The sequence below is a fragment of the Colossoma macropomum genome, unplaced genomic scaffold (assembly GCF_904425465.1).
Source record: "Colossoma macropomum unplaced genomic scaffold, Colossoma_macropomum, whole genome shotgun sequence".
In the NCBI taxonomy this organism is placed as follows: Eukaryota; Metazoa; Chordata; class Actinopteri; order Characiformes; family Serrasalmidae; genus Colossoma; species Colossoma macropomum.
Window position 1 is genome coordinate 16,657,373 of NW_023494808.1, and position 27,389 is coordinate 16,684,761.

The window sequence follows — 27,389 nt, forward strand, 5'->3', positions numbered from 1 at the left end:
AGAGTTTTGTTTTTCTTTAGTAGTTGTGGTACTGTTGTGGTATAATCCTGTCAAGTAAGAAACTCTGCTGCCGCACAGCGACCACCAGTACAGTTGAAACAAAAAAGACATTTCAGAGCAAAAATTATGTTTTTTGAGTCAGAAAGAGTTTGTATAGCTCAGTTAGCTTTGGCAACTAACTACAGCTCTTAACCAGTACGTGTTTTGAGAACTACCTCTGACTGCATTTGGTCCAAACATCACATTGTTGCTTGTGGTTTCTGCACATTGTAAAGACAACTGCCATCATTTGAATGGATAGCTGGTGGCCGGTTCTGATCTCTTTACAGCCAGATTGGCCCATGGACAATTGTTTGGGCCGTTTTTTGGTTAGGCTTTTTTGAAACTTCAAGCACAACTTGAAACACACTTACACATTCCCAGGACTATTTAATAGTCAAAATAGCAACATATGTAACATTATCTGCACTTTAATGGACCAAAAATGAATTAAAAATAAATTTGGTGAAGATTCGATGAAATTTAGTTGCCAGTTTAAATAACATTAATAAAATAAAGTGCTACATTGACAGTAAGAGTCAACTGGCTGTTTCGCACAATTATGCTACAACATTTTGGTACAAGTGTAGGAGCAGCATTCAGATATTGCTGAATGACTGTTTGAAGCCAAGTGTGATCTTGGCTGATTCCAATCATACAGCCATAATTTATCAACAAAAGATGGTGCTTAATGGCACAGTCTGACTGAGAATTGTCATATTTCACTGATATTGACTACCAAACCTTTGATCTGACAACTGTAGTATAAAATTTCATTATTGCTGCAAACCCCCTAACTTGAAGGTGTGCTAACTAGCGATGTGCATGAGTACTTGGGCTGCCAGTATTCGAATACTGAAATCACTATTTGAGTGTTCGTTACATTTCATCAAGGAAAGACAAGAAAATATAATCAGACTAAAAATTTTGGGAAACCTTTAAAATTCTTTGAACTTGTACTGTATACTAAATGCACTTCCCTTGTCCTAACTTGTGTGAAATCACTTCAGAGAGAACAAGTAGGAAGATTCACTGAGCTCTGTCGCACTGCCACAGCATGAGCACACTCAGATTCTCTCTCCAGCCTGAAGAAACATCTGCATTCAGTCGGCTAGTTTTGCCCTAAAGCGGATCTCAAGCAACACAGCCGTATTCATTGGCAATTGTGAGGGAGGAAGAGAGAGGGATGGGCTGAAATGGAGGGGAGAGATAGAGCATCTCTCTCCCGTCTCATAGAGAACGCATTGTTTTGGGAATGTGAGAGAGAGAGTAAGAGAGAGAGAGAGAGACAGTCCCCAGCCGCCTCCCAAGGCTCATTTGCATATTGATGATGTCGGCTGACAGTGCAGCTCTTAAAGCCCAGAAATGGTTTTCACACGCAAACACACACAAATACACGCACACCCTTATACTTATATAGATATATAGATATAACTAACACATTGATACTGTTTATGCAGTTAAAGAAATGGTTTGGTGAGTTTTTAAACTTAACCCAGTTGATCAGCTCTGACGTTTGGTATGTAATTGTGTGAATTAAATTGCTTTTGTCACATTATTTTCTTTTTTTCTCATGTCCTGGATTACGAGATCTGCTGTTATTTGAAGGTTCCTTGCATGTAACTTCCATAAATCATATTTCACCTCATTCTGTAATACCATTCCTCCAGTCCTGTCACGAAGAAGCTTCTTCAGCTGTTCTGGGAGACACAACCCACCACAGACCTTGAGGAAACATGCACTCATCTCTCTCTCTCTCTCTCTCTCTCTCTCTCTCTCACTTTACTGCTTCTTTTTTGTATTTTTCTTCACTTTTTCATGTTGGGTGGTGTGTGTAACCATGGTAACGCCATCCCGTTTCTCCACAGGGAAAGGTTCACCTGGAACTGCGCCTGAGTGAGGTCATCACAGACAGCGGCGTCGTCTGCCACAAGCTGGCAACCCGGTGAGTCGACCAATCATGCTCTCTTTCCTATCACCTGCCAGCCAATAGGAACTTTTATCTGATTGGTGTGTCAATGTGTCAGGATGGCATCTTCCAAAAAAAAAGAAAAAGAACAAAAAAGAAAAGAAGAGCTTCCACAGTGTGTTTTCTGCGTGAAGCTGGGCTGTAACTGGTTTGACTTGGTTTGGCATTTACCATGTTCTTATTGGAATAAGCGAGAAAAAGAACTCTTCTTGTCTTAGAAGCATTGCTGCTTCTCAGTTCTTTGAGTGAGGGAGATTCAAATATCTCTTATTATTGTGTACAAGGAGGTTTGTTGATTGACATCTCATTGGTTGAGGTTTTGCTGAATCTGGGGAAAAAGCTGTAGTACTTAATGTTACTTTTGACAACATCATCATGCGAAAAATGCAGGTTTGCAGAAGTAGAAAGCTCCTAATGCAGGTTTAATACCCTTTCATAACCACTGAGTAATACATTGATTCAGATTCAGCAGATTTCTCCCCATCTTCAATTCCATGAAGTACTATTCAGACAGGATTAGTTTTACATGGCGAGGTGGGGTAATGTAATTATTACCGGGGTTTCTCAGTGATTTTAATCCTGTCCAAATCCACCATCTCTGTCCTTTTGTTTAGTCATCCAGTGCAGTTCAAATGCTTTTCCTCCTGCTCTGGATGGCTAACTAGCACACTCTCTATTGCATTCATTTTGCAGGAATAAACCACAGTGTGCTGGCTAGTGAGCAGTCTGTCCAAAATGTATCAAAACTGCTCTGGGCATTAAGACTAATGCAGCTGAGTTTAGCACATGATCGGCTATCATTTGTAGTTCATAGTTACAAGAGATGGCCCAAAAAGCTGTTTTCAGTTTTTAAGACAGTGTGGTTAAAAGACACTGTTTCCTCTGCTGTCCTGCGTCACTCATCACACTAAACACTCTCAGCAGCGTGGGCTGGGTTGCCAGGTTGGGCAAGATCCATTGGAATAGCTTTTTAAACTACTTGAAATGACAATAAATGTTTATTAGTATTGTATTCCCATTACCTCTTAGTACATTTTGTTAATAAATAAATAAACAGTACATTTTTCATTTTGTCACTGATTCTCATAGAATATTCAAGACTATCCGATGGAATATTCAAAAGCAAAACTATTAGATATTTGCAGCCCTTGCAGCAGTGTAATCATAACACTAGTATTTTGTTCAGTGGTGACCTCATATTAAGGCCAAAACTGGATCCTATATGATCTCATTGACACTCATTGTGTCATATAGTGTTTCATTGTGAGCCGCTTCATTAAGCCAGTAAGGGGTCTCATTCTTTAGTCATTGTGGTGTCGGACTGGAGCTGAAAGAAGGAAGACCCCAGAGACTGGAGCTGTTTTATCAGAGGCTGACAGGCGTGCTTTAGGCCTCTTCAGGCTTATAGACAGGTTAGCCAGCTGCCAGCTGCAGACTAGAAAGAGAGAGAAAAAGGGAAAAAGGGGGAGGAGAGAATGAAAGAGAAGAGGGGGGCACGTTTAGTCTAATCTGTTTTTTCCTGTTTTCCGACTTGCCTTATTTATCTGCCTTTGTGTCGGTTCTGTACAGCTCAGCACAAAATGGCTCCCTAATTCAAACAACACTGTCGGGTGCTCCCCAGGGAGGAGCCTCGTGTTCTTCCATTTTCTCTTATTTCTTTCTTTTTATAGCACGTGTTCTTTGCCTTTTTGTATTCCAGCTTCAGTAGAAACATCCTGTATGTTTACAGATGCAACAGCCAACAGAGTGTTTTATTTATTAATTTCATTATTTATTTATTGCAAGGAACCTCTCTCTTTTTGCAGCATGTGGTGGCCTCTTGAGGATGCAGGGCTTTACATAGATGCAGATTACAGGAAAAAAGACGTGTGTGTTATATATGCTGCATGGGATGCTCAGAGATATGCAGTAAACTTGATATGTGTGTGCGTTTTAATGCTGAATACACATTTTCAGCTAAACCAGTCCTTAAAATGGAGAAAAAAATCGCATTAGAAACAGAGAAAAACAGAAAATCCTCTCACGGATCGTGTTTGCTGTTTTCTAAAACACCTCAGTGTATCAGCCGCCTCTGCTGAACAGAGCATCCCAGATAAAAGGTCCTTTTTGCACGAGAGCGCTGGTAAGGCAGACAGAAAAAGAGAGAGAGAGAGAGAGAAGCACTGAAGCATTTCCAGCGTCTGAGCACACCAGAGACAAACTAATCGCCATTAAGAGAAGAAAAAGCCTGTCAGGAGTGAGAGGGAGCAACCAGACAACCTTACATTTTCCACACTTCTGCTGCTGAAGATATATGCAGTGCTTTAATCTCTGTTCTCTATATTGGGAAATAGGACTGCACAATATATCGTATGTTAATTGTTAACTGCTGATATAACAGAAGGATGCAATATGCAAATGAGCCCACTAACCAATCACAGTGCACTTGTGCCAGTCACAGTTCCACATTAGTGCTTCTGTGGGTGATTTGATGAATTAAGGCATTCATGTAATTCAACACACTTCAAAAATAATGCAGTCCTGTCTTTAACAATGTCATGTTATTGATCACAGTTGTAAAAAGTAGTATGTAGTAAATAGTACAGTTGTCAAAATAACATGAAATTCAAATATTTGATGCATTTGAATGTGAAAAATGTCCATTCACATGTTTAAAAGCCTGTGCTGTGATCCCTAATATTTTTCAAGCCAGGAGTAACATTATTACCAAATATTATAATACCAAAGTGATATACCATTGCTGACCATAAACCAACAAAAACAACACCAATCTATTTTAGATATTCAAATGTGTGGGAATATTTGCAAACATCCAGCAGCTTAGAAAAATACTCAAATTGGCACTTCCAGATTAAAGTAATTGTTCATGATGAATTGCATTTTTTGTCTTGTTAATCGATTAAGGGTTCACATAGACTGAACATGAAAATCATGTTATTTCAGTAGCCCAGTGAGAGCAGCAGTGGCTGCATGTTCCAAACAGTCATTGCATATGTCGTATGTGTCAAATATACAGTCGATGGTTCCGACTTCTCGGTTGGAGCCTCTCGCACTTATTCTTGTTCATGCAGCTTGTCGAGGTTCTTGAGGAGAACTGTGGCTTTCCACTTTGCTGTTGCTTGTGTTAGCTTGCTGCTCGCTAGTTTATCCAAAGTGCTCCAGTGAGCACTGTCTGGCATAGCCTGCTGAAGCCTTGTAAATGCTGTATTTGAATGAGAGAGCTTCAATTGTAGAGTCTATCATAGCAACATACAGTGCACAAGCAGCTGGACTTCAGCCTGCCGTACTACAGATGATTTAAGGGTAAAACCAGGAAAATGTCATTAAAAATTAACAGCATTAATAAATAATGATGGTAAAATTTAGGTCATAAATTCATTTTTAACATGTTAACTTTGTCAATCTCTAATTTGAATATTTGACAGACAAACAATTTATGATTAAGAGTAAAAGATTTTGTACAACTATAAATTTTTCATCACTCTGTGACAGTAATCATGATTTTATAGTGTGCTGTATAGTGATTAGGGCATAATTTAATCGCTAAACTTTCAGCATACATAAACCAAACTGTCCTGTCTTGTGTTTGTTAGTAACACTTTGATTGGCGCAGATTGACTCAGGGATAGCGTGTCCAGGCTTCATTTAGAAGTAGCAATGACTCACCACTCAGACTGAAGTGGCATCTGCAGATATTAAAGAACGTGTGTATGTGTGTATATACATATGTGAGTGAGGGATTTCTGATATCCGTCTGTGCATGCATGTGTAAGCAATGATGTCAGCAGGGTGTGAAACTGAATATATACAGTGCAGTGTGTCAGCGGTTGGATAAGTAGCATGAGTTTTGGTGGTTTGGCTCTGTGCACCAGCACTTTGGGCTTTGAAATGAAAAAACAGGCCAACCTCATGTTGACTGTGAGGTTAAAGTGCAAAACTTACATATATATAGGGTAGGTTTTCCGTTAGCTGGTAGATACTGATATTTCACTGGTAAAAATTCTGCAAGACTGGCAAATCATAATCCTGCCGGACACAACGTCTGTTAAAGGATTCATCTGTAAGTACCTATGCACCTTTAAAATAGTTACAGTCACACTCTGCTGTGCTGAGGAAGAGACCACCTGCTGGACTAACAGTGTTTAATGCAGGAAGGAGCTTCGCTTCAATTCAAGGGACTTAAACTCCTTTCGATTCCAGTGTAGTTCATTAAAATAGGCATGCACTGAAATTTCAGCTGAAAATCATCAAAAAACTTTCAGTTTTTGTCCAAAGGAGAAAAAAGGCAAAAAAAAAACTGGCTAGAAAAAAACCTCAAAAGATTAAATAGGACAACCTTCAAAATGGGACCACCCTCAAATAAAAAAGAACATTACTTCATTAACAGGCTGCTAGCGGTGCTCTGTAGGCAACCCTGCCAGTCTTTAGAGACAGCAGAGGAGGAGTAAAGTCCAGCAACCTCACTGCTGGGCTTTAGTTGCATTTAGAGAATCATATGCCTTCAAAGAGGGGGGATGTGACAATTATGTATTATCGCCCACCCCTAATTCTGCAGTGATATAAAACTGAAGTCAACTTTTTGCCAGCTTCTTGTTCAAAGTTTCCTGTTCCACCTTAAATGTTGCAGTAGTTCTGACGCCCTGAGGCACCAGAATGTAACTGCTGCAACATTTAAGGTGGAACGGGAAATTTAGCTAGCTACCTACCGAGATATCAGCGTATAGTTCTATATAGAAATATATACAACACATTCTCTATCGATCTGAAGAATCATTTCACTGTGCAAAGAACCATTTGATCATGCGAATAGTTCTTTGAGTGTTCGTGGTTCTATATAAACCATTGGTTTTACTAAAGAACCATCTTTTTTAAGTGTGTAGCCAACATTCTGCACATTACCTTTATAGCCGCAGTTTCAGTTGAAGTGTGTTGTGCAGTTGTATAGAGTTCAATAATCTTTTTTTTTTTTTAATCTTTAAATCTCTACACACAAATACAAGTGTTTCTTCATGTCCAGGAAGTACTGTAGCAGTACTGTGTGTCTGTGTTTATAATGTACAATTGCACATCCTGGATGTGCATATCACCCTGTATATGTCCTGACTGCATTAGCAGACCCATGGTTGGCCAGTTTCCCACACCAGAGCACTCTGGGTAATGAGCTTAGTGACACAGCGGAGCTTGTAGCAGAGCCGTGTCCCATTCATGTTATTTATTCAGCCTCCATTTTAAGACGGAGCTGGATAGTGGCGCCACAAGCTTGTTTAAGCCTACAGCATCATCGCTTCAGAGCGCTAGGAGAACGCTAGTTCAGTGCTAGCTTGTGCTCTAAATATGCCTTCTGATTTAGACACTAATGCACTTTTGATTTGATTTTGTATATTTAGACACATTTTGTTTGCTGTGATTTAGTATAACGGTGCCTGTTCTTCTGTCCTTGACCAAACAGAAGCAACAATTAACACTCCTAAATCCTTAATGCCATAAATCTCAGACACCTCTTCTTCATCTTCCTCTTCATTTTGTTTGTTTTTTGCTCACAGTTCACTGAAACATACAAGAAAGTCTGTCAAAACTGCAGATTCTAACCTTTTAACCCTTTAAAATCCCAATCCTACTACATACTTAGGCTTATTATTCAGTAACTACAGAGACTTCAGTGCAAACTGGCTGAGCTGTTTTTAGGGTATAGATGTATGTAATGAAACTTTGGGCCCACTGCTGGCCATTTAAGGGGTTTATCAGTACCACATATGTGTTTGTGACTGGAAAAGGAGATATTTTATTATGTTGTGAGTGTTATGAAAAGGTATTGTTGTGCTCACAGAGTTGTTTTGTGGAATTAAAAACCATCCTTTTCTTTTTTGCCATGTATTTGTCATTTCTTGACATCAAAACAAATGAAAGAAGATGGAATTGCAACCTCAAATCTGTAGCTACAGAACATTGAATGTAAATGTAATTTGTTATGTAACTAATTATGTTATTATTTGTGTACTTTCAAATAGTGTGGCAAAATTACAGTAATACTGTACAATATCATGGTATATTCTTTGTATTGGCTGCACTTCTCTAAATGTGTAGTAGTCACCACGCTTAAACTTGGGTCTAGACGAACTACAACGCAAAAGTTTTATATTTAAAAAAGCTGTTTAATTGGGTAGTAAGCTTTTTTGCTCAGCAAAACACTAATATTAGAATAAATACTAATATTAATACAATACATAGTGATATAATGTATGTCAATGTGTTAGCTTAACCATTTCCAAATCTCTACCCGTGACAGCACAGTGATAATTGATGTTACCATCTAATGCCTGATTTGGCTGAATCACTATCACAATCATGCGTTAGGTTAAATCAAGAGTGCTGGTGATGGAATTTAACAAATCCACATGATGGCTGGGCACATTCAGGAGAAGTCGTGAACCAAAACTTTGTCCTTCTAAGGAACTCAAATAACATCAACTGCTACTAATTCTTGTTACTTTTTACTGTGTTGATGTTTGTTTGCATTTATTCTAATGACTTAAGGTGTTTTTACAACACACTTAATGTCAGATAAATGGTTTTAAACAGTTTGCTTAGGTGCCTAAGACTTTTACACGGTACTGTTTGTGTCTAGATGTTGTGTATAGTTGATCTGAGCTCTGTCCTCAGCATTGGGCCACCAGCAGGTGAAAAGCAGGCCTGCAGTTGGCCAGCGGTGGCCCGATGCTGGACGTCAGAGCCGGGTGTATTTATGGGCCGCTGTGGGACCCGGCCAGACGGGCGTTATATAAACAGGCTTAGCACACAGGAAGTGCTCTGGTATTAGTGACGCTTTAAACCCTCTCTGTCATTGTAGACACTAAACTCCTCACTCTCAACCGCAACCTTGCCACACAGTGCCATACTGGCCTGTATTTAACCCTTAGAAATCTAGAATCTGGAATATTGTTGTTTTTTCCTTTACCTTTATCATCTTTTATCTAATTACATACTTATTTAAATAATTATAGAGTTACAGTACTATGCAAAAGTCAGACACTGTCCTTCTTTTACTTCATTCCCGGTCAAGTGAATTTGACAGGGATATTTTTCCACACCTCCAAAGTTCAGTCTTAAGAGTTGGTTACATTTTCTGCTTCTCACAATCCAAGTAGCATATTTAGGGATGTTGCGGTTTGTTCTGAGAACAGATTATTGTTTGTTTTGTAAATTTTCTTCTTCTTTGTATGTTAGGCTACTTCTTTTTCTCAGTAAGGGCTTATTGACAGCTTCACATCTTTTCAGACTCATAGTGCCAAGTTGTCTTCTCGCAGTGGAAGGATGGACAGAAACACTGGATTTTGGATTTTTTCAAATCTGAAACTGAGTCAAGATTTTCTAAAGTGCTCTTTGTCCGTTGGTGACAGTTTTGGGGGTCTATCAGGTCTTGCACAGTTGTTTGTAGCCCCATTTTCTCTGTATATTTTAGTCATGTTTTGAAACTCCTGTTTTTTCCACTTATTTTCCTTTGACTTTCCCTTTCCTTATGCAAAGTGATTATACATAATATAATCTCTGAAATGTCTCCTGAAAGCTGAATAACCTTTACATAATAGCCATTTTAGCTGGAAATTAAATGAATGATGTGTAGTCTCTGACTTTCAGTACTGTACAGTCGTAGGCAAAAGTTTGAACCCCCCTGGTCAGATTACATGAGTTCAATTTAAATTTATTTGCTGAGTTTAACCTGCTGGGCCATAACCTTTGCACAGGTCATATTTTATGTTAATTTCTCTTTCCAATATGTTAAATTCAGTAAATATAAACAGTAATTGTGTATTAAAATGTGCAGAAGCATGTTCCCTGTAGAGAATGTTTTAACTTATTTTGACTTGGAAAATCAACAAAACGTCATTTGGCGAAGGGCACCCAAACTTTTGCATATGACTGTACATAATGAATTACATTTGCATTCTTTTGTGTTTGTATGTGAAACCTTTACGTCTTTTCTGGTTGTGTCTGCATATGGACCATTCTACCAAATTAGTTAAATAAAAATAAATAAAAAATAAATTAAAAAAATTGAAAAGCAGTTAAGTATTCAGAATGATCTGTTTAAGCCCGAGTCATTAATAGAGAGAGTAATAAGATCAGTCCATAGGCGGAGCCGTATTTTAGTGAGACTGCTGTTACGGTCCAAGTCTGAAAACCAGTGTGTGATCATAAGAATTGTCATTACCGAAATACATATTTTCTGCAACTACAAAAAACTAAGCTTTTTTGTGTTTTAATGAAAATATTATGATTTATGTGTGTGCAGCTGTGCTTATCATAACAGTCATGACCAAAACATTTGGTAAAGTTTTGATAGTGTTATGATTGTTTTGTTATTGACAAAATGGGATGTTCAATCATTTATTTCAATAAGATCTGACTCAGTAGAATGCTCCCTACCTCTTATTGTCTATATGAGCCTGAATAACAGAAGTGTGTGAACAGTGTGAGTCACAGACAGCTGTGTGTGTGTGTGTGTGTGTGTGTGTGTGTGTGTGTGTGTGTGTGTGTGCATGTGTTATGAGTCGTTGATCCCGGCTGGCGGGACAAGGCTTTACGTAATGTGCCGTCATGATGTCATTCAGCTCCTGTCTGAAACCAACGTGAGCTCTTCCCTCATTGGCTGGATGTGACATCATAAAGGACGCTATTACTGTCTACCAGCTTATTCACGTCCGTTTACTGTTCATTCATTAATCAGCACACATGCAGTCATATGCAGACGTTTGAACACCCCAGTCAAATTTTATGTTTTGTTGGTTTTCTAAGTGAAAATAAGTTCCACTTTGCACTGTTAAATTGTAGTGCACAGTTTCTATTTATTTGCTTAGTTTAAAATATCAGATATTTAAAACGTGTTGTAACTTTTGCACAGACCACATTTGATGTTTCATTTTCATGAATTGAAAAAGTGGCTTTTTTATGATTTAGTTCACTTTCATGGTCATTCAATAGAGGTCAAACAGTCTGTCTAACAATTGTGTTAAACAGTGCTGCTGGTTAGTATTAGCTTAGCTAGCATGATAACAGCTTTGCTCAACACAGAACATGTTTGATTCTGGTTAACCAAAGTACTGACACAAGTTAAGATGAAAATGATTCAGGCCAAACGTACCATGCATCACCGCACAGACTTGGTTGCAGTTAACTGGTGTTAAAATGGCACCTGTTTAGAGAAAATCTGAAAACATGAAGTTGATTGACTGGTGTTTGAAAGGTTAAATTTAAAGTGTTCTGTGGTGATTGTAGCTCTGTCGCTGTGCTGTTGTCCTGCTTAGTTTTTCTGCGGTATTTTCTGGCTCAGATTTTTCCCCTCTACCAGTGAGCTCCCACACCACCTGTCAGTGACCCCTCTACAATATAAATGGGTGGAATTCATTAAATTGGCTGTTCAGACTTGAAATAGAAATTTGACACGTAGTAATTTTGAAATTCTGTCACCTTTTTTTTATATCAGCAGCATTTTTAATGTCACAGTGTGCCTTATTACTGTTGTACTGCCTAAACCTATATTATATCAAACATGTGAAGTAGAAAATGCAACCAGCTTCGAAGAGTGAAACCTTCTGTAGGTGTGAAAAATATCTCTGCAGATAGCTCCTGAAAGGATGGAAGTTGTAATAAAGGCAAAGGGTGAACACACTAAATACTGAAAAAAAATGTATATCAATCATATAGGCTGTTTAAAACCTGTATTGAGGTGCAGAAATGAACAGCCATGCCTTGAAGCTGTGCAGGTGGCCACTGGCAGCTTCGGCACTGACTAGTGGAGTTGTAACAGCACTTGAGTAGATTTTGTTTTTGTCCTCTGGAATACAAGATTTATCTGAGATTTGTTTGCAAAGCTCTCTTAGATGTTTCGTTTTGAATCTCAGCTACAACTTTTAGCAGTTTGTGGTTTTCCACTTTAAGATCATAGACACCATCACATCCTCTACACAGACACAACAGCATCTACTTTCAGTACACAAACCAGACAGTGAGACATGGTCTTGATTTATACCTTTGATTGACATCTGGGAAACATGTAGGAGCATGTTTTTGTGCAAGGGTTTTAATTGTGGAAACCAGAATCGTGCCAGACGGCTCAGGGCATAGTCACACACCTGGCACAGCGCTCAAATGAGTGTGTGTGTGTGTTAAGTGATGACACAGGAGATCTGAGGACTCTCAGTAGCAGAACAGGGTCATTGGCAAGAACAGAGCGGTCATGGATGTAGATGCTGGTGGCGAAAGATAGGCTGCCAGATACTCCAGCAAAATAGACTATAGAAGTCAGACTGTTCCTAGATACATTAAAGGAGAATTTCACTAATCTTTCAAAATGTAAACAAAGGAATTGAGAGGGATTTGATGTGTGTGCTCCACTCTAAAGAAACTTAGCAAGTCAGCATTGTTCACAGTGGTGGTGATAGAAACCAGACAACTGAAGAGTTTAATGGATTTTAACCCCCTAAAATCTCAGGCTTACTGCATAGTAAGGCTTATTATTCGGTAACTGCAGGGACATCAGTGCAGATTGGGTGAGCTGTTCCTAAGTTATAGAAATGTGTAATAAAACTTTGGGCTGTTTAAGGGGTTAAAGCTACCTCACAGAAAGATATTACATGATGTGGTTTGACTAGGCTGCCTGATGCCTGAGATGTTGTTTTTGATAGTTTGGAGAGAAGGTTTTGGCCTAAATTCATGGTGAAGAGGTATATGCAGGGTGTTGTGTGGCAAAATAGTCCCCAAAGAAAATGCATTTTTACAGATTTAGCAGTATTTTTGTATCATCAGCATCACATATGAAACTTAGAAGACACATGTTAGTTCACTTGTCATTTTGGATAGTAAATAAAATGGCTATATTTGTGTTGCAGACATCACAACCTCTGGTTCCTGTTACTACCATTGTTTCTCTACAACCATTTCACACCAGACTGCTACAAATGACTTTGTTTACATCTCCTTGATTTAATGGGATTCCCTTTTAAAGGAATACTCTATTTTTTCAAAAAGGCAATTTTCAACACGTTTACCTGCAAAAAAAACAGAACATCTGATGATTCATAACACTGAAGCAAGAAATTAGGTTGAAAATGCTGGGGTATTCTATTTATCAGCTCTGAAATGGCACATAATCATGAACGGCTGGCAGCTGAGAGGGCAAGAGATAAAATAAATATCATGCAGATCAATAACAAAACGTCAGCGGAGGGTTTGGATGGGAATTCCAACATCTAAAGTCCGAGATTAAGCAGTCACAGATGACAGTGGTATCTTTTGAGGGAACAAAGGATGGCTGAGGTTAAAGAATAACCAGATACACATATCTAGCATCCTTATCTTCTTTGAGATAAGATATGCAGGCCACATACTTGTGAGGATGTCACTTGAGGAAATCTGACACTGAACTTTCCCCACAGTTTGTCTTGCTCTGTATTAGCATCTGAGTCTAAACTAGTGTCGATTCCAGCCATCTTGAGTTCCTCAAAGTCTTCTGGGTCTGGATCTGTTGCACTTTAATTGGGGAACGGAGGGAAGTGAAATCTGATTAGTTCCAGGCTCTGCTGCCCAGGCAACAGGGTCCAAAAATACTTCAGTGACAAAGCTAAGATCTGTGTCTGCCTGGTCAAAATTATCAGTGTATATTTGTCCCTTGGATGTTCCTCCTTAACTAATCAAGCTGTTAGAAAAATGTTTGGGTCAGCAAGGTGGTGCTGACTGGTTTCTGTTTTAAATAATATTAGAGTAGACGTACATTACAGTGCAGAAGTCTTGTGCACCTGAAAAAGTAATATTTAAAGCAATTTATCTGGACTAAATAAATAAACAATAGATTTTGATGTTGTATGTTAGCTTAACCGATTCCAAACTTATCCTTGTGGAAGTCCAGTATTTACAGTTACCATCCAATACCTGCTTCAGCTAATTAATCTTTCATTACATTAAATCAGGTGGTGCTGATGGAAATTAACAAATCCATACAATGGCTGTAGTGCAGTGAAACTTGTTTTACTAACTGTTATCCTAAACAAGATATCAATAGCCTTTAAAAGTGACTAAAACAATGTTTTGCTGTATTACAGTTTATTTATACGTATTCTAATACGGTATAGTGTTTTACAGGCAAAAACACACTTACTGTCAAGATAAATAGCTTTAAACATTTTTAGCTGCCTAAAACTGTATTAGATCATTTTTAAGGGATGTGAGTGGTAGTTGGTAAATTAAAGTGTTTTTATCATCCATCAAGTTTTTGGAGTTTCTTACGCTCACAAAAAAGTTACTAAACTGTCCCTGGGTGGTCCACTTTGACGTTATTAAGAAAACAGAATCTCATGAACTTGATGTGACTAATGTGGTTTGTAAGCTGTGCCACGTGATATCGTGACACCTTGTGAAAAGAATCGAATGGTGAGGTAGTTGAAAACACCCAGCTCTGTATTTGGTGGCACAATGTAGTTTCAGCCCTTATTTCACCAATTTATTGTTGACTACAAGTGAAGAGTAAGTTGTCAGATTAATCTGATAACTGTTGGCTTTTTCTTTTCTTTGTTCAGAGTGTTGGAGTGCCAAGGCCTGCCCATCGTTAATGGACAGTGTGACCCCTATGCTGCAGTCTCCTTATTGGGGCCATCCAGGTAAAAACTGCCAGACCAGGTTATGATGACTTGGATTCTACCAGCTATACATAAAGGCAATGATAAGGAAAAAGCCATTCAGAACTTTCAATTTACCTACTTTTTGTGTTGATGTAATGTATTTATTCATGTAGAGTAGCAGCACTGAAAGTCTGGCTGCTAGTATGCAGTTTTGCTGCTGTAACAATGCCTGATGAGACCCTTTTTATTTATTTTGCCTGAAAATACCTGGCAAACCTTACTTTTGTATTGAAGACAAAGAGCATGCAGGATCATAATTTCTGTTCTCTTTCTCATCTTTCTTGTCTTTTTCATCATTCATAGGTCAGAAGCCAAAAAGACCAAGGTCAAGCGGAAAACCAACAACCCTCAGTTCGATGAAGTCTTCTATTTTGAGGTAAGAATTTTCACTCAAAAAAAGAACATAAGTGTCCTTTGAGACACCCTTAACTAATTCTCCCTGAACAAACATTAACCACTAGAATCATTATGTGAACCATTATTGTTACACTCAAGTGAATCAGAGCCTGAGATTTTGAGCACATGTTTTAATTAAAACCTGCTTTGAGATACAGATTAGGCACAAGTGAGTACTTAAGAGCCCTTACAGTCCTGTCAATAGGCTAGTATATTAGTATGGAGAGTGGACAACTGAGAATTTTTACCACCTTAAAACTGTTTGTGGCATAAATTAATGCATAAGCCTTAAACATTTGTCCATGTAAACGTTATGTTGATGGAAGAATCTCTCAGTGAGACTTGGCAATAGAGTATGTTTTTATTTTTTGCTTGTAAAAGTTTTGAAAACTTAATTTAAATGTGTACATTATTACCACATGAATAAAATACATTGCATCAACACAATTATGCCAAAACAAAGTACTGGAGGACAAAATTGTCTTAAGTGTAATATATTTTATTTATGTGGAAAATTATTTGAATCACATTTGAATGGAGTTCATTCAATGCATCACCTGTTTTAGGGCGATATGATGTTGGGATGTTCAGAGATTTGTCCCTAGAGCTCTCCTAGATGTTTCGTTTTGAATCACAGCCACAAGTTTTAACAGTTTGTGGTTTTCAACATGAAGAGCGCCCACACCCTCATATCCTCCGAACAGACACAACAGTGTACATGTGATACACAACCCAGACGGTCAGATACGTTGCTGTTTACAAGCTACTAAAATTAGTTGAGGTGCAGAGGTAGGCTAGGCAAGCACTGTTATAATCTGACACCAGCAAATCTCAATACCTTCCTCCAACATTAGACCTACAGATTGTGAGAAGTGATAAGTCGTGGTTTACCGCAGAAAGAAAAACAGAGCGAACGAAAGGCTAAGAACGAGGGGAAAGGAGAAAGAGAACACATCCACGCCCTTGCACTTGCCCTTGCTTGGTGAACCGTTCCTTTCTGAGAAACCACAGCAGGGCTGTTGATGTTTGAACTCTCGAGGGAGTGCCGCCTGCGGTACGTGTACCAGCGAAGCTTCCAGGCAAACGTGATAGCATCTCGTTTCGGACGAACTGACCACTCTCTCTTGGCTCTCTTTTCCTCCTCGGCTCTCTGCTCCACCCCAATGTATGTCTGTCCTGAACAAAACCGTCTAAAAGCCCCCATGAGGCCTGCACGCAAACACACATACACAACACACAAGCCAATGAGTGAGAGAGGACAACAGTGTGATTGATTCCGACGATTTGAGACACACAATTCACTCCATTGATCTCTTCCTCCTCACAGTCACAGTCTTTCCCACACACAGGCCAGGCTTCAGCTCGCCTCACGCTCACACTGGACACGCAGCCTGTTGTCCATCACAGCGAGAAGTCTTCTGTAATTATGACCCTGCCATATACTTCAGAAGCCAAAACCGAAAGTTCCTGCAGTTTGATTGAGGGCCTCTTGAGTTTGAGAAGAGTCATCTGTAGTAGAATTGTGTAATTAGACGTGTAATTGTTGTTAACCAAGGAGTGATCTCACAGTTTCACAGTTAGTCACTGTATATCAGGGGTGTCCAGTCTTAGCTGCAGAGGGCCGGTGTGGCTGCAGGTTTTCGTTGCAACAAAGCAGAGCACACTTCTTGTTTGGAACGAAAACCTGCACCCACACCGGCCCTTTGCGGATAAGATTGGACATCTCTTGGCTCTATATGATTGGCCCACTAGTTACCTTTCAATCTTATAATTAAAATGCATTTTCCTGTACTTTTCTTAAACCAGTGGTCCTCAACCTGTTTGAGCTCTGAACCCCTTCCTGTTGACCTGACTTAAGCATGCTAGATCAGTTTCTTCAAACCTCCCCCCTTAATTCTCTGCATGAACTTACAAACAGTAGAACGAAGCATTGCTGACCATAAATAAATGAAACAACTTTGCAAACAATCAAATCAAAACAGCTGTTAAGTACATGTTATTTATTTTCCAGCAGATGCTTCTGAGGAGATTAGATATAAGACAATCCACTGGCATAAGGTAAAGGAAAGTCAAAGAAAAATAAATTTAAAAAAAAAACCAGAGTTCTCAAAACTGGAGTTCAAAAAATAATTAAAAGACACAGAGAAAATAAAACAGGACCTGGTAGACCACCAAAACGGTCACAATCAGATAAACAGTGCTTTCTGAAAGATAGGAAAAAATAAAGCTCCACTCTTGTTCCAGGTTTAAAAACATCCACAGGTGTTTCTGTCCATCTTTCCACTGTGAGAACACAGCGCTGTGGGCCTGAAAGGATGCGAACAAAGAAATCGAACAAAGAAGCTGCTGATGTTCTCAGAACAATGAACTGACCACCTCAGAGTCCAGACCTCAACATCACTGAGTGTGTTTGGGATTATGTGGATCTTGAGAATTAGAAAATGCAGCAAACTAATAAGACTGAACTTCGGAGGTGTGGAAAAATACCCGTGTAGATTCCTTTGAAAAATTGAAAAAGAATGGAAGCTATAATAAAGTAATGTTTTTGAAACATTTCATATATAATTTAATTATTGAGGCTTCTGTGTAATTTTCTCTTAAATGTATGATTTCTTTTCTTCCTGATGCCAAAAATAAAGTCTTGTACTTAACCATTGTGAGTGGAAATTAAATATAGAATGGTGATATCTGACTTTGGCGCAGTACAGTGTAAAACGGTAATGTTAGCTGCTTGGCTAAGTGCGGTTACCTGCTTGCATGGTAACAAAGGTTACCATCCACCATAACAGATGCAAGTTTGATGGCCGCTTAATTTGGAAAGCGGAGCTGATAAAAGCTTTACAAATAGGGGTAAGAATAAGTGTATACATGCCTTGTACAACAAGACTAATACATTTTTGAGTGCAGACCATGCCATAAATTTCTAATTGTGGTTTGAGAAATGCTAATTGTGTGCTAATGCTAATTGTGAGTCTGTTCACCTGCTGCAGGCTAGGCTATAAATAGTGCTCGTTCTCACTATGAATAGCAAGAAAAAATTCAGTTAGCAAGCAGTGAACAGCTTTACCTGCACAATAACATTGAAACTTGTATTGGTTTTTTTAACGGCACTACATTCACTCAGAAACATTCGCTCAGAAACCCAGACATCTCTGGAGTTTCCACCATTGTTAGTCTCTCACTCACCCATGAGTCATTTGTTAAATTTATCCTTCTCCATTGAAAAAAACAACACCTAGTAATGACAGCAGCGACTAGCAGCTCGATGAAGGGAAGTCGAACACTTCCCTCTTCGTGGTCCAGCCACAGCCATGCACTCAAATAGCTGTAGAAACCTTGCTTTTCAGCAGCGATTGTGTTGTGTTTTTCAGGGAAAACTGCTCCCAACACTGCTCCTCCAGTAGCCCTGCATTGACATTTTAGTGCTCTGACTCACCTGACTCAACTCCAGCTCTTTGAAGGAACAGTTCCCTTACCCTAAATATAGACAATCAGCCATGACAAACTTTGCCTTTTTAGTTTTGGACTGGAGCTATGAGGATAATATACAGTAAACGGACTGAGGTATGTGGATACCCCTTCTAAAACAGATGTATAAAATCAAGCACATATCCATTCAGTCTCCATAGATGAACACTGGCAGTCGAATGGGTCGTACTGAAGAGCTCAGTGACCTTAAATGTGGCACTGTCATAGGATACCACCTTTGTCACAAGTCTGTGAAATTTCTGCCCTGCTAGATCTGCCCCTGTCAACTGTAAGAACTTGTCCCTGCTTCAGCAGTCCATAGGTGCTTACCAACAAAAGCATGCTCCAAACTACGTTTCTGGGTGGAAGATTATTATTAATTTTAACTTTATTTATTGAAAATTTGTGTATTTTATAATCGTTTGTGTTGTCTTTGTTTTATATATGTGTTTAAACCACCACTAAAACTGTATGGTACAATGATTTTATCACAGGTAAGGGGATTTTAGGCTTCAGCTCTGCTTCATGACATACTTAAGAACCCCCACTTACCCAAGCTAGAATCACAGTAATGCATGGCCCCTCATGGCATATTAGTTTATTAGAACAGTAGAGACAATAAAATGCGCAGTGCGAAGGAACTTCAGTACCTCCTAGTTGTGAGGTGTCTTTCTGCTAATGCAGATTATGCTGAAGATTTTGTTTTTTTGTTAAGTGAACAGGTGTCTTGCGTTCTGCTCCATGGCTCCGGTGCGTGTTCATTCAACCGCACACTTCCTAAAGCGTTCACGGCCAAACCACACTCTCTTCTTCCTCTAATCCTTCAGTTAAATGTGCCTGTCTGGCTCGACCAGTTTCTCTGTACCTACGATAAGCCTCCGTGCCCGGCAAGGGCACAGCAGGAGTCACGTGTGGAAAACTTGACCTGGACGGCAAAACAAATACTGGGTCTACATTTAAACAAATAAAGCACTGGTTGTTATTTTTAGTCAAACATAAAAGCCTGAGGAGGAATCTTAGAATGTAGAACAATGAGGTTAATGTGTGTTTACTTTGCTCTGCCCAGTACTGAAAAAATTAAATGTTGCATTATTTATCAAAGATAGCATGATGTTTAATGATATTTAAGCTTGCATTAATAAAATGATTGAACCCATGAGTGCTGGTACTCTTTACTAGAAGAGTGTCCTACAAATCTGAGATAGCTTTTTTTGATTGGACTGGTTTTGTTGTGTTCTGCTTCTATTTAAATTACACTAAAGGCGAACACAGGATTGTTCACATTAATCAGAAAGAAACCACATTCACTAAAGGAAACTTTTTGTTTTCTTACTTATTATTTACTTTTCATGTATTTACAGCTGTTTAAAAACAATTGAAATCCCAGAGCACATATTTTAAACAAGTTATATAATTTAACTACATAGTTTTTGTAATGTATTGGTGATGCTAAAACCAGGCAGTTGTTGTTACACTTTTAAACTGATACCGACATAATAGTGTAGACAGTATATTGCTCAGTGCTGCTATTTTGACTAGTAGTGTTCTGTGTTTGTCATTTTAGCTTTTTCATAAGTATAGAATAATATTATTTTGTATAATTTTAACTTATTTTGTTTGTATTTGTTATTTTCTCACCTTACAGATCACCAGACCACTCAGCTACACCAAACGACAGTTTGACGTGGAGGAGGAGGATGTGGACAAGCTAGCTCTCAGGTATGTGTGTGCACGTGTGTGCAGAACTCTACTGCAGTGTGCTTTAACTCAGATGTCGTGAGGTCAAAGCATATCTCAACAAAAAAGAAAACACAAACATATCCAGGAGGAGAGATCCTGATAATGTGTGTCGTGCTTTTTGTCAGTAACGTTATGTACTCTTGGATTCAACTGGTCGCAGACTCTTTAGCACTAGCAGAGCTTGTGTGTGTATATGTGTGTTAAGTCTAACATGTTTGTTTTATCTCTCAGGGTGGACCTCTGGAATGCCAGTAATCTGAAGTTTGGGGACGAGTTTTTAGGAGGTGTACGGGTGCCACTGAAGGTTTTGGGTCAGGCGGGCGTTCATGATGCATGGTAAACATACATATTTATGTATAATACCAATCCTCATTGACATGTTATTGTTATTTTGCTGTCCTCCTTAAAGTTGTATAATTACACTACCAGTCAAAAGCTTTGACACATCTGATTGAATGTGTGTTTTTCATCATCTGAATGAACTTCTGATTTTCTTATCTTCTTTTTGGAAAGCCCCCCTAAAAAGTAGTTTCCAGCAGATAAAAAGGTCTCAGTATATCATCAGGGTAGGAACAAAACCTTCAAAAGGGAAATTTCATGTGAGAAGAAATGGAAGTTAATGGAGCAGGATTTTTTCCTAGTAATTTTGGAGCATTACTATTGGTCCTTTCATCATGACATTTTAACATATTGTGAAGGGCAGCTGACTTTTTCAAATTCAGTAAAAAAAAACATCATGATCATGCGTTTTGCCATCATTTCGACTGCCAGGTGACCCCAACCCATGCTGGTAAAAAAACATTGATTGGTCAAACACAGTTGTCACAGAATTGTCCTGTGGTGTCACTGGAGTCACTAGCTATTCAGAATCACTGCTTTTGACTCTCAAAGAAAACCGAATACAGAGTAAAGGTAAATCAGGGCTTCTGTTACTTGTGTTTACTGTTAGTGCTAGATGTGCATACCGTACCGATAGTTCTGAGTTCGGATTTGTAAATGTACTATAACGTACCATACCACCAGGTGGAAAATGCCAATAGTTTGTTTTCCCTTTATTTGAAAATGAGTAAAATAGTCGACTAAAAAAAAGAAAACTCTTCTAAATTAGGTTATTGTTCAATTATTTGTTTTAGGGCTTATTATTCGTTGAGTTCTGTGAATGATTAGGTAACTGCTATAAAACTAGTATGTAAGTTATGTAGTTAGACTGCTGTTGTCAGTGATAAGTATTTAAACTACTGTTCTCTGTCTGTCTTTCTCTCTTTCTCTCTCTCCCTCTCTCTCTTCTGCATGCTCTCTGTCAGGTACTTCCTGCAGCCAAGGGAAAACGGTAATAAGTCGGTGAAGGCTGACGAGCTGGGCTCTTTAAGACTTAACATCGTTTACACAGAAGACCATGTCTTCCCCTCAGAGCGCTACAGCCCCCTCACTGACCTGCTGCTGCAGTCCGCACAAGTGGAGGTGAGTCTGTGTGTGAAAGTGTGCACAAATATGTGTTTTTGTGTTTGTCATGATTTCACTGTATGTGATGCCTCAGCTTGTATTGTAACTCATTTCATTGATAAAAAACACTTAAAGAATATTCTGGAAAAAATATTAAATTTACTTGCTCCTATAAGATTAAAGGGACTGTCCATAAGAGAGATAAAATTGAACTTCACATGTTCTTTTCTTGAATAAAATTGTAATTATCTGATATTCTTGTGATTATCTGATTATCTTGTGGTAACGGAAAACGTGTGCACATTTTAACTAAATCTTCATAAAACTTTGGTAACACATGCATAACTGGCTTCTAAGTTGAGTTGTAAGTCTCATAGGAGATGTTTGTGACAAGTGTGTTCTGTTGTAGCCTGTCTCGGCGTCAGCAGCCCACATCCTAGGAGAGGTGTGTCGGGAGAAGCAGGAGGCAGCCGTCCCGCTGGTGCGCCTCTTTCTGCACTATGGCAAAATCGTGCCTTTCGTCAGTGCAATCGCCCATGCAGAGATAAACCGCACACAGTGAGTTCCCACACATGCATGCACAGTCACGCATTACTGTCTGTATGGGGGTTTTACACAGAACTATGTGTTATGGCTAGAGCCAGACTGACATAAAAAGTTTGTGGCTGATACCAATACTTATTTTAAAGGACTAAACATTCAGATAACTGAAAATATCAACTGATATAATATTTTATTTATATTTCAGATTTATATTTTTATTTTCTACTCCAATAGCTGTGTTCTCATGTTTCTCATTTGTCACACTTAAATTCAAATAAACAGCAGAAACTCAGTCTTAAATAATATGAATGTCGTACCACTGGGGGTGGAACTATCCAGTTTTTTTATTTTACTCATAATTTTTACTTAAAAACTGAAAACTGCAATAGCCCCAAATCTTTAGACACTTTCGTCTCTTAAAATAAAAAAAAAAACATATTGTGAAAGAAATTTTAAAACTTCTTGAGGTTTGGCAAAATGTCCCCGTAACAACAATTTTATGCTAAATGTCAGACTTAAGTACCACAACACTACTTTTAATGAATACTACACTAGTGTTTGTAGGTAGAAGAAGAGATACTGTATTGTGATTTCAATTTGTGAAAAGTTTTTGTGTGTATAGTCTTGTTTTCTTGAAAGAAAAAATATCCTTTCACATTTTTGATATATTTTTGTCATTTTTTGACAAACGAATGAAAAAAACTCAGGAATACAGACTCAGAGTCGATACAGAATGTAAATTGAATGTAAATGTAATTGAAGATAATTGTGTAATTTTATTGTAATAGTAGATGAAGACAACAATATTAAGTCTAGACTAAATCTAGATAACATTGAATGAAAACAGTTAAAACAATGTGCACCCACACTGCAGTTCAACTGGCTGGGGTCACACCAGGGTCCCAGTAAGCCTTAATTAGCCTTCAGCAGACAGTATTTAATTATCATATCACTCAGTATTCACATGGTGGCATTTACACACAGTCCGGTTCCTGTAATACTGTATTTTCGAGGCTAGCTGAGGTGGTGTTAGTGTTCTGTTTGTGAGGATTAATCCTTGGGTTTCAGTGATGCATTATTAACGCTGAAGTTGACAGACACATGTTTACAGCAATGCAAACTCAGTGGGTTTCTCTTTCCCCTCAGGGACCCCAATACGATATTCCGAGGCAATTCACTAACGTCGAAATGCATCGACGAGACCATGAAGCTAGCAGGAATGCACTATCTACAGGTCACTCTCAAACCTATTATTGATGAGGTGAGTCTCTTTCTCTCTCTCTTTCTCTCTGTATATCCCTCTCTCCCTTTTTAGACGTATATGTAGAATAGAACCGAACAGAATATTTACATTGTGGTAAATATCCTAAAAACCTAACCCTAACCCTGGCCCTAATCCTAACCCTAACCTTAACCTCAACCCAAAACCTAATCCTAACCCTCATATGTTTGACATGATACTGAGAATCTGTTGAGTGTTTGTTTTATCTAAAAGGACCACTCAAAATAAAGTGTCACCAATACAGAAAATGTTAATATATTTTTAAAAGATCTATACAAAATACACTTGTGTGTGCAATGTCAACAATGCTGTGCAATGTACAAATAAAGTAGTAAAGAGAACAATATAAAGAGTAGAAAACAATACATGTACTGAGCAGTATGAGACAAAGCGGTATAAACAATGGCAAACAACATATGGTATAAATAGCATTATTTGTATAAGATTTAGCTTGTAAAAACACCTATTGTTCTAAGAAAACTGTTGTTTGAAAATGTTTTTTTTGGGACAGTAAGTGTTTTTAGCTTGTAAAAATACCATGAAATATTAGAATATTAGAATAAGAAGGAATTTCTCATTTTTAAAAAGTAGTTGATATCTTTTGAGCTAGTTAGAAGAACAGGTTTGGTTCCAGATGTCTCCTCGATGCCTCCAGCCGTGACATGGATTTGTCAAATTTTACCACCAGCGCTGATTTAATTTAATGAAGTACTAATTTACCAAAGCAGCCATTGGATGATAACTATAAGGTATTGGACCTTCTCAAGGAGAGGTTTGGAAATGGTTAAACAAACACATTGACAAAACCTTCAGAACAAAACCTTATATCTCCAAATGGTAACTTTACAGGAGGAAAAAAAGATATTTCCATTTCCAAGTCATTTTGGACCAGTTCTATTGCTCTATTATGAAATTTTAACACGAATCCAAAGGGTAACAGGGCCTATTACTGACCTATTATTAAAGAATAATGCAAACTTTCTCTGTGTGTGTGTGTGTGTGTAGATCTGCACTGAACACAAGTCGTGTGAAATCGACCCAGTTAAACTGAAGGAATCAGAGAATCTGGAAACTAACAGGGTGAGTCACACTGCTCTCTCACAGCCTGTCTGAGTGTGTGTTATGAACATGCTTGTTTACAAAAACAAATGCTGTTATGTGTATGCTAGCGGTACTAGACTTTTCATCTAAAAGGGCATTTCTACATGCAGAATGTTTGCCCATTCGTCTGCATTCATTTCCGTCGACACAAACAATGCCCTGCAGGAATGTTCCAGCCGCACGTGCCTGTGTGTGTGCGCGTGTGTGATGTGTGTTTATGTACCTCCCTTCCTGTGTCCTCAGGAAAACTTGCGGCAGTACGTGGATCGCATCTTCAACGTCATCACCACCTCTGGCGTCAGATGCCCCACCGTCATGTGCGACATCTTCTTCTCCCTCCGAGAGTCCGCCGCCAGCCGTTTCCAAGGTAACCACCGCTCACACACGTGCAGATGCACACCGTGACCTTGAGATCGACAGCTGAATGCGCCAAAGCATAAAATAACCATTTGCATTCATTAGGTGCTGAGTCCAGTTTACACTTCCACCTAGTGCTGAGCAATAGATCGTCACAGCAATACTGATCAGTATCAATAGATAACTAGACCTATTTAACTGTTATGCATGTCGTTTACTGGATGCCTCAGATTGTTTTAAAAGAACAGTTCAAAATACATAAAAAACTAATTAATAGTCAGTTTCCTTTTGGAAATCTTGTTGATTATCTGGGGTCTGTCTCATGAAACATATTCAGCAAGTTTCAGCTTCACACAACTTGCAACAGGTTCATGTTAGACATGGTTAACTACATATATGACGGCAGTTAACAACTTTCTCTGTTCTAACCCTCCTTTTTAAAAAAAAAAGAAAATAATATAGAATATGTAGAAAGTAAAACATTTATAATGGTAAAACGCAACCTTGTCTCCTCCATGTTGGTCTTTCAACAAATGTTGTGTGTTTTTGATATCTATGTAGTATATTTCCTCTACAAAAAGGGTATTTTTAATTTTTTACGCTAAAATAGAGTGCTTTGTTGTGAGATGGTGCACTGTAGAGAAACTTAGCAACTCAAAGATTTCTTTACAGTGGTGGTGATGGGAACCAGGGATCACATTGTCTACAAGACAAATATAACTATTTTATTTTTGATGTTTTTATATCTATTGTTGATGATGGTTAATTCTAAGTGTCTTTGGGGACTATTTTGCCTTGTAGCGCCCAGCATGTACCTCTCCGCCGTGACTTGATTCCTAAAAGATTCATTTGAAATAAAAGATTTGAGGCCAAAATTTTATCATTAAACAACGTTTGACATCAGGTACCGTATAGCCATTTAATTTAATAGCTTTCTGTGAGGAAGCTTTTAGAGGCATTAAATGCTTCTCATGTCTGATTTTTATCACCACCACTGATGTATTCTGATTTGTTGAGTTTCTGTAGAACGGAGCATTGCTCCCCAAACCACTCAGAATGATTGTTCACATCATAACAATTTAATTCTGAAGAAATTTTGAAGAATCAGTGGAATTCCCTGACCGATCCCAATAAAAGTTATGCTGTTTCCATTGGAAGAGGTACTGTTTAGCAGCCTGTTTGGTCCTGGATTATCTTGAAAGTGAGAAGTCTTTACAGAGTCATTCATTTGAACAGCCTGTGATCTGTTCATAAGAAATTTCTCAGGAAGAGATTTCACATTAAGGGCTTCAGCTGCCACCTCCTTCATCTTTTTGTCATTACGCATTTCCTCTTGTATCCTTATTCACTTTTGCCTCTTGTTTACTAGCTCTGGTATTTGGAAGAAATGCACACAGTGTAAACTCACACTGGATTTGTAATGCACACAACACCACCTGCTGGACATTCTAGTGAATTTATACCCTAACATGGAGAGCTTAATGGGATGATTTGTGAAGTGATGTATTGCTAGATTGTAAGAATGTGGCTAATGATTCATTCACTAATTCAATAATATGTTTGACAAATTCTCAATTGAAAGACAACGAAAACCCTTCTGTATCATATCACTGTCATATGTCTCTCTTTTTTTGTAATGATAATGATGAGGATGATGATGAAGAGATAATAACAATATCTATGTATGTTTACAGTGGACCAGGACGTGAGGTACACAGCAGTCAGTAGTTTTATTTTTCTGCGTTTCTTCGCCCCAGCGATCCTATCACCAAACCTTTTTCAGCTTAGACCGCACCATCCGGTGAGTTTGTGCTCAACGTAACGGCTTAGTGTGCAACTCTGACTGTGTGCCCTGCTTCTTCATCTTTTCTCAGACAAGCTTGGCTCACAGTGATAGATGGAGATAGATTGTTCAGACTGGATAGACTGAATCGATTATGCTAATGCTAGCTTGCAGTTCTTACCAGTGTGTGAAATAGGTGTCTTAGGTGCCTTTGTGTGTGTGTCTTTGTTCATGAACATTTCTCTCCTCTTTTGTTCAAAAGGATCCTTGCACATCAAGGACCCTCACACTCATCTCCAAAACTATCCAAACGCTCGGAAGTCTTGCGAAGTCCAAATCAGTAAGTAAATTTATTCAGTTTTTCTCCAGTCATTGCTGGTGTTATTGAAACGTCAGTGTGCGCAAAATACCTTGACAATTTTTGACCAATTCTTTGAGCTCAGAAGCTCCTGAGCACATTGGCCACATTGTGATAGCGACCTTAACTTTTTCATCCCTGTTCTCCAGGCCAACTTTAAAGAGTCTTACATGGCTGCATTTTACGACTACTTCAACGAGCAGAAGTATGCAGATGCTGTGAAAAACGTGAGTTACTCC

At 38.5% G+C, this 27,389-nt stretch overlaps 1 protein-coding gene across 2 annotated transcripts in view; it reads left to right on the plus strand.

The window, feature by feature from the left end:
* The window catches only part of rasa3 (RAS p21 protein activator 3), a 74,554-nt gene that overhangs the window by 37,569 nt on the left and 9,596 nt on the right, over window positions 1-27,389 (plus strand). For both annotated transcript variants that reach the window (XM_036557325.1, XM_036557326.1), the window contains exons 5-17: window positions 1,908-1,984; window positions 14,578-14,658; window positions 14,983-15,055; window positions 20,189-20,262; window positions 20,515-20,619; window positions 21,588-21,744; window positions 22,136-22,284; window positions 23,416-23,530; window positions 24,557-24,631; window positions 24,896-25,019; window positions 26,704-26,810; window positions 27,055-27,132; window positions 27,300-27,377. In XM_036557325.1, the coding sequence (XP_036413218.1) occupies window positions 1,908-1,984; window positions 14,578-14,658; window positions 14,983-15,055; window positions 20,189-20,262; window positions 20,515-20,619; window positions 21,588-21,744; window positions 22,136-22,284; window positions 23,416-23,530; window positions 24,557-24,631; window positions 24,896-25,019; window positions 26,704-26,810; window positions 27,055-27,132; window positions 27,300-27,377 (1,293 nt within the window). The remainder of the gene's footprint in view (window positions 1-1,907; window positions 1,985-14,577; window positions 14,659-14,982; window positions 15,056-20,188; window positions 20,263-20,514; window positions 20,620-21,587; window positions 21,745-22,135; window positions 22,285-23,415; window positions 23,531-24,556; window positions 24,632-24,895; window positions 25,020-26,703; window positions 26,811-27,054; window positions 27,133-27,299; window positions 27,378-27,389) is intronic.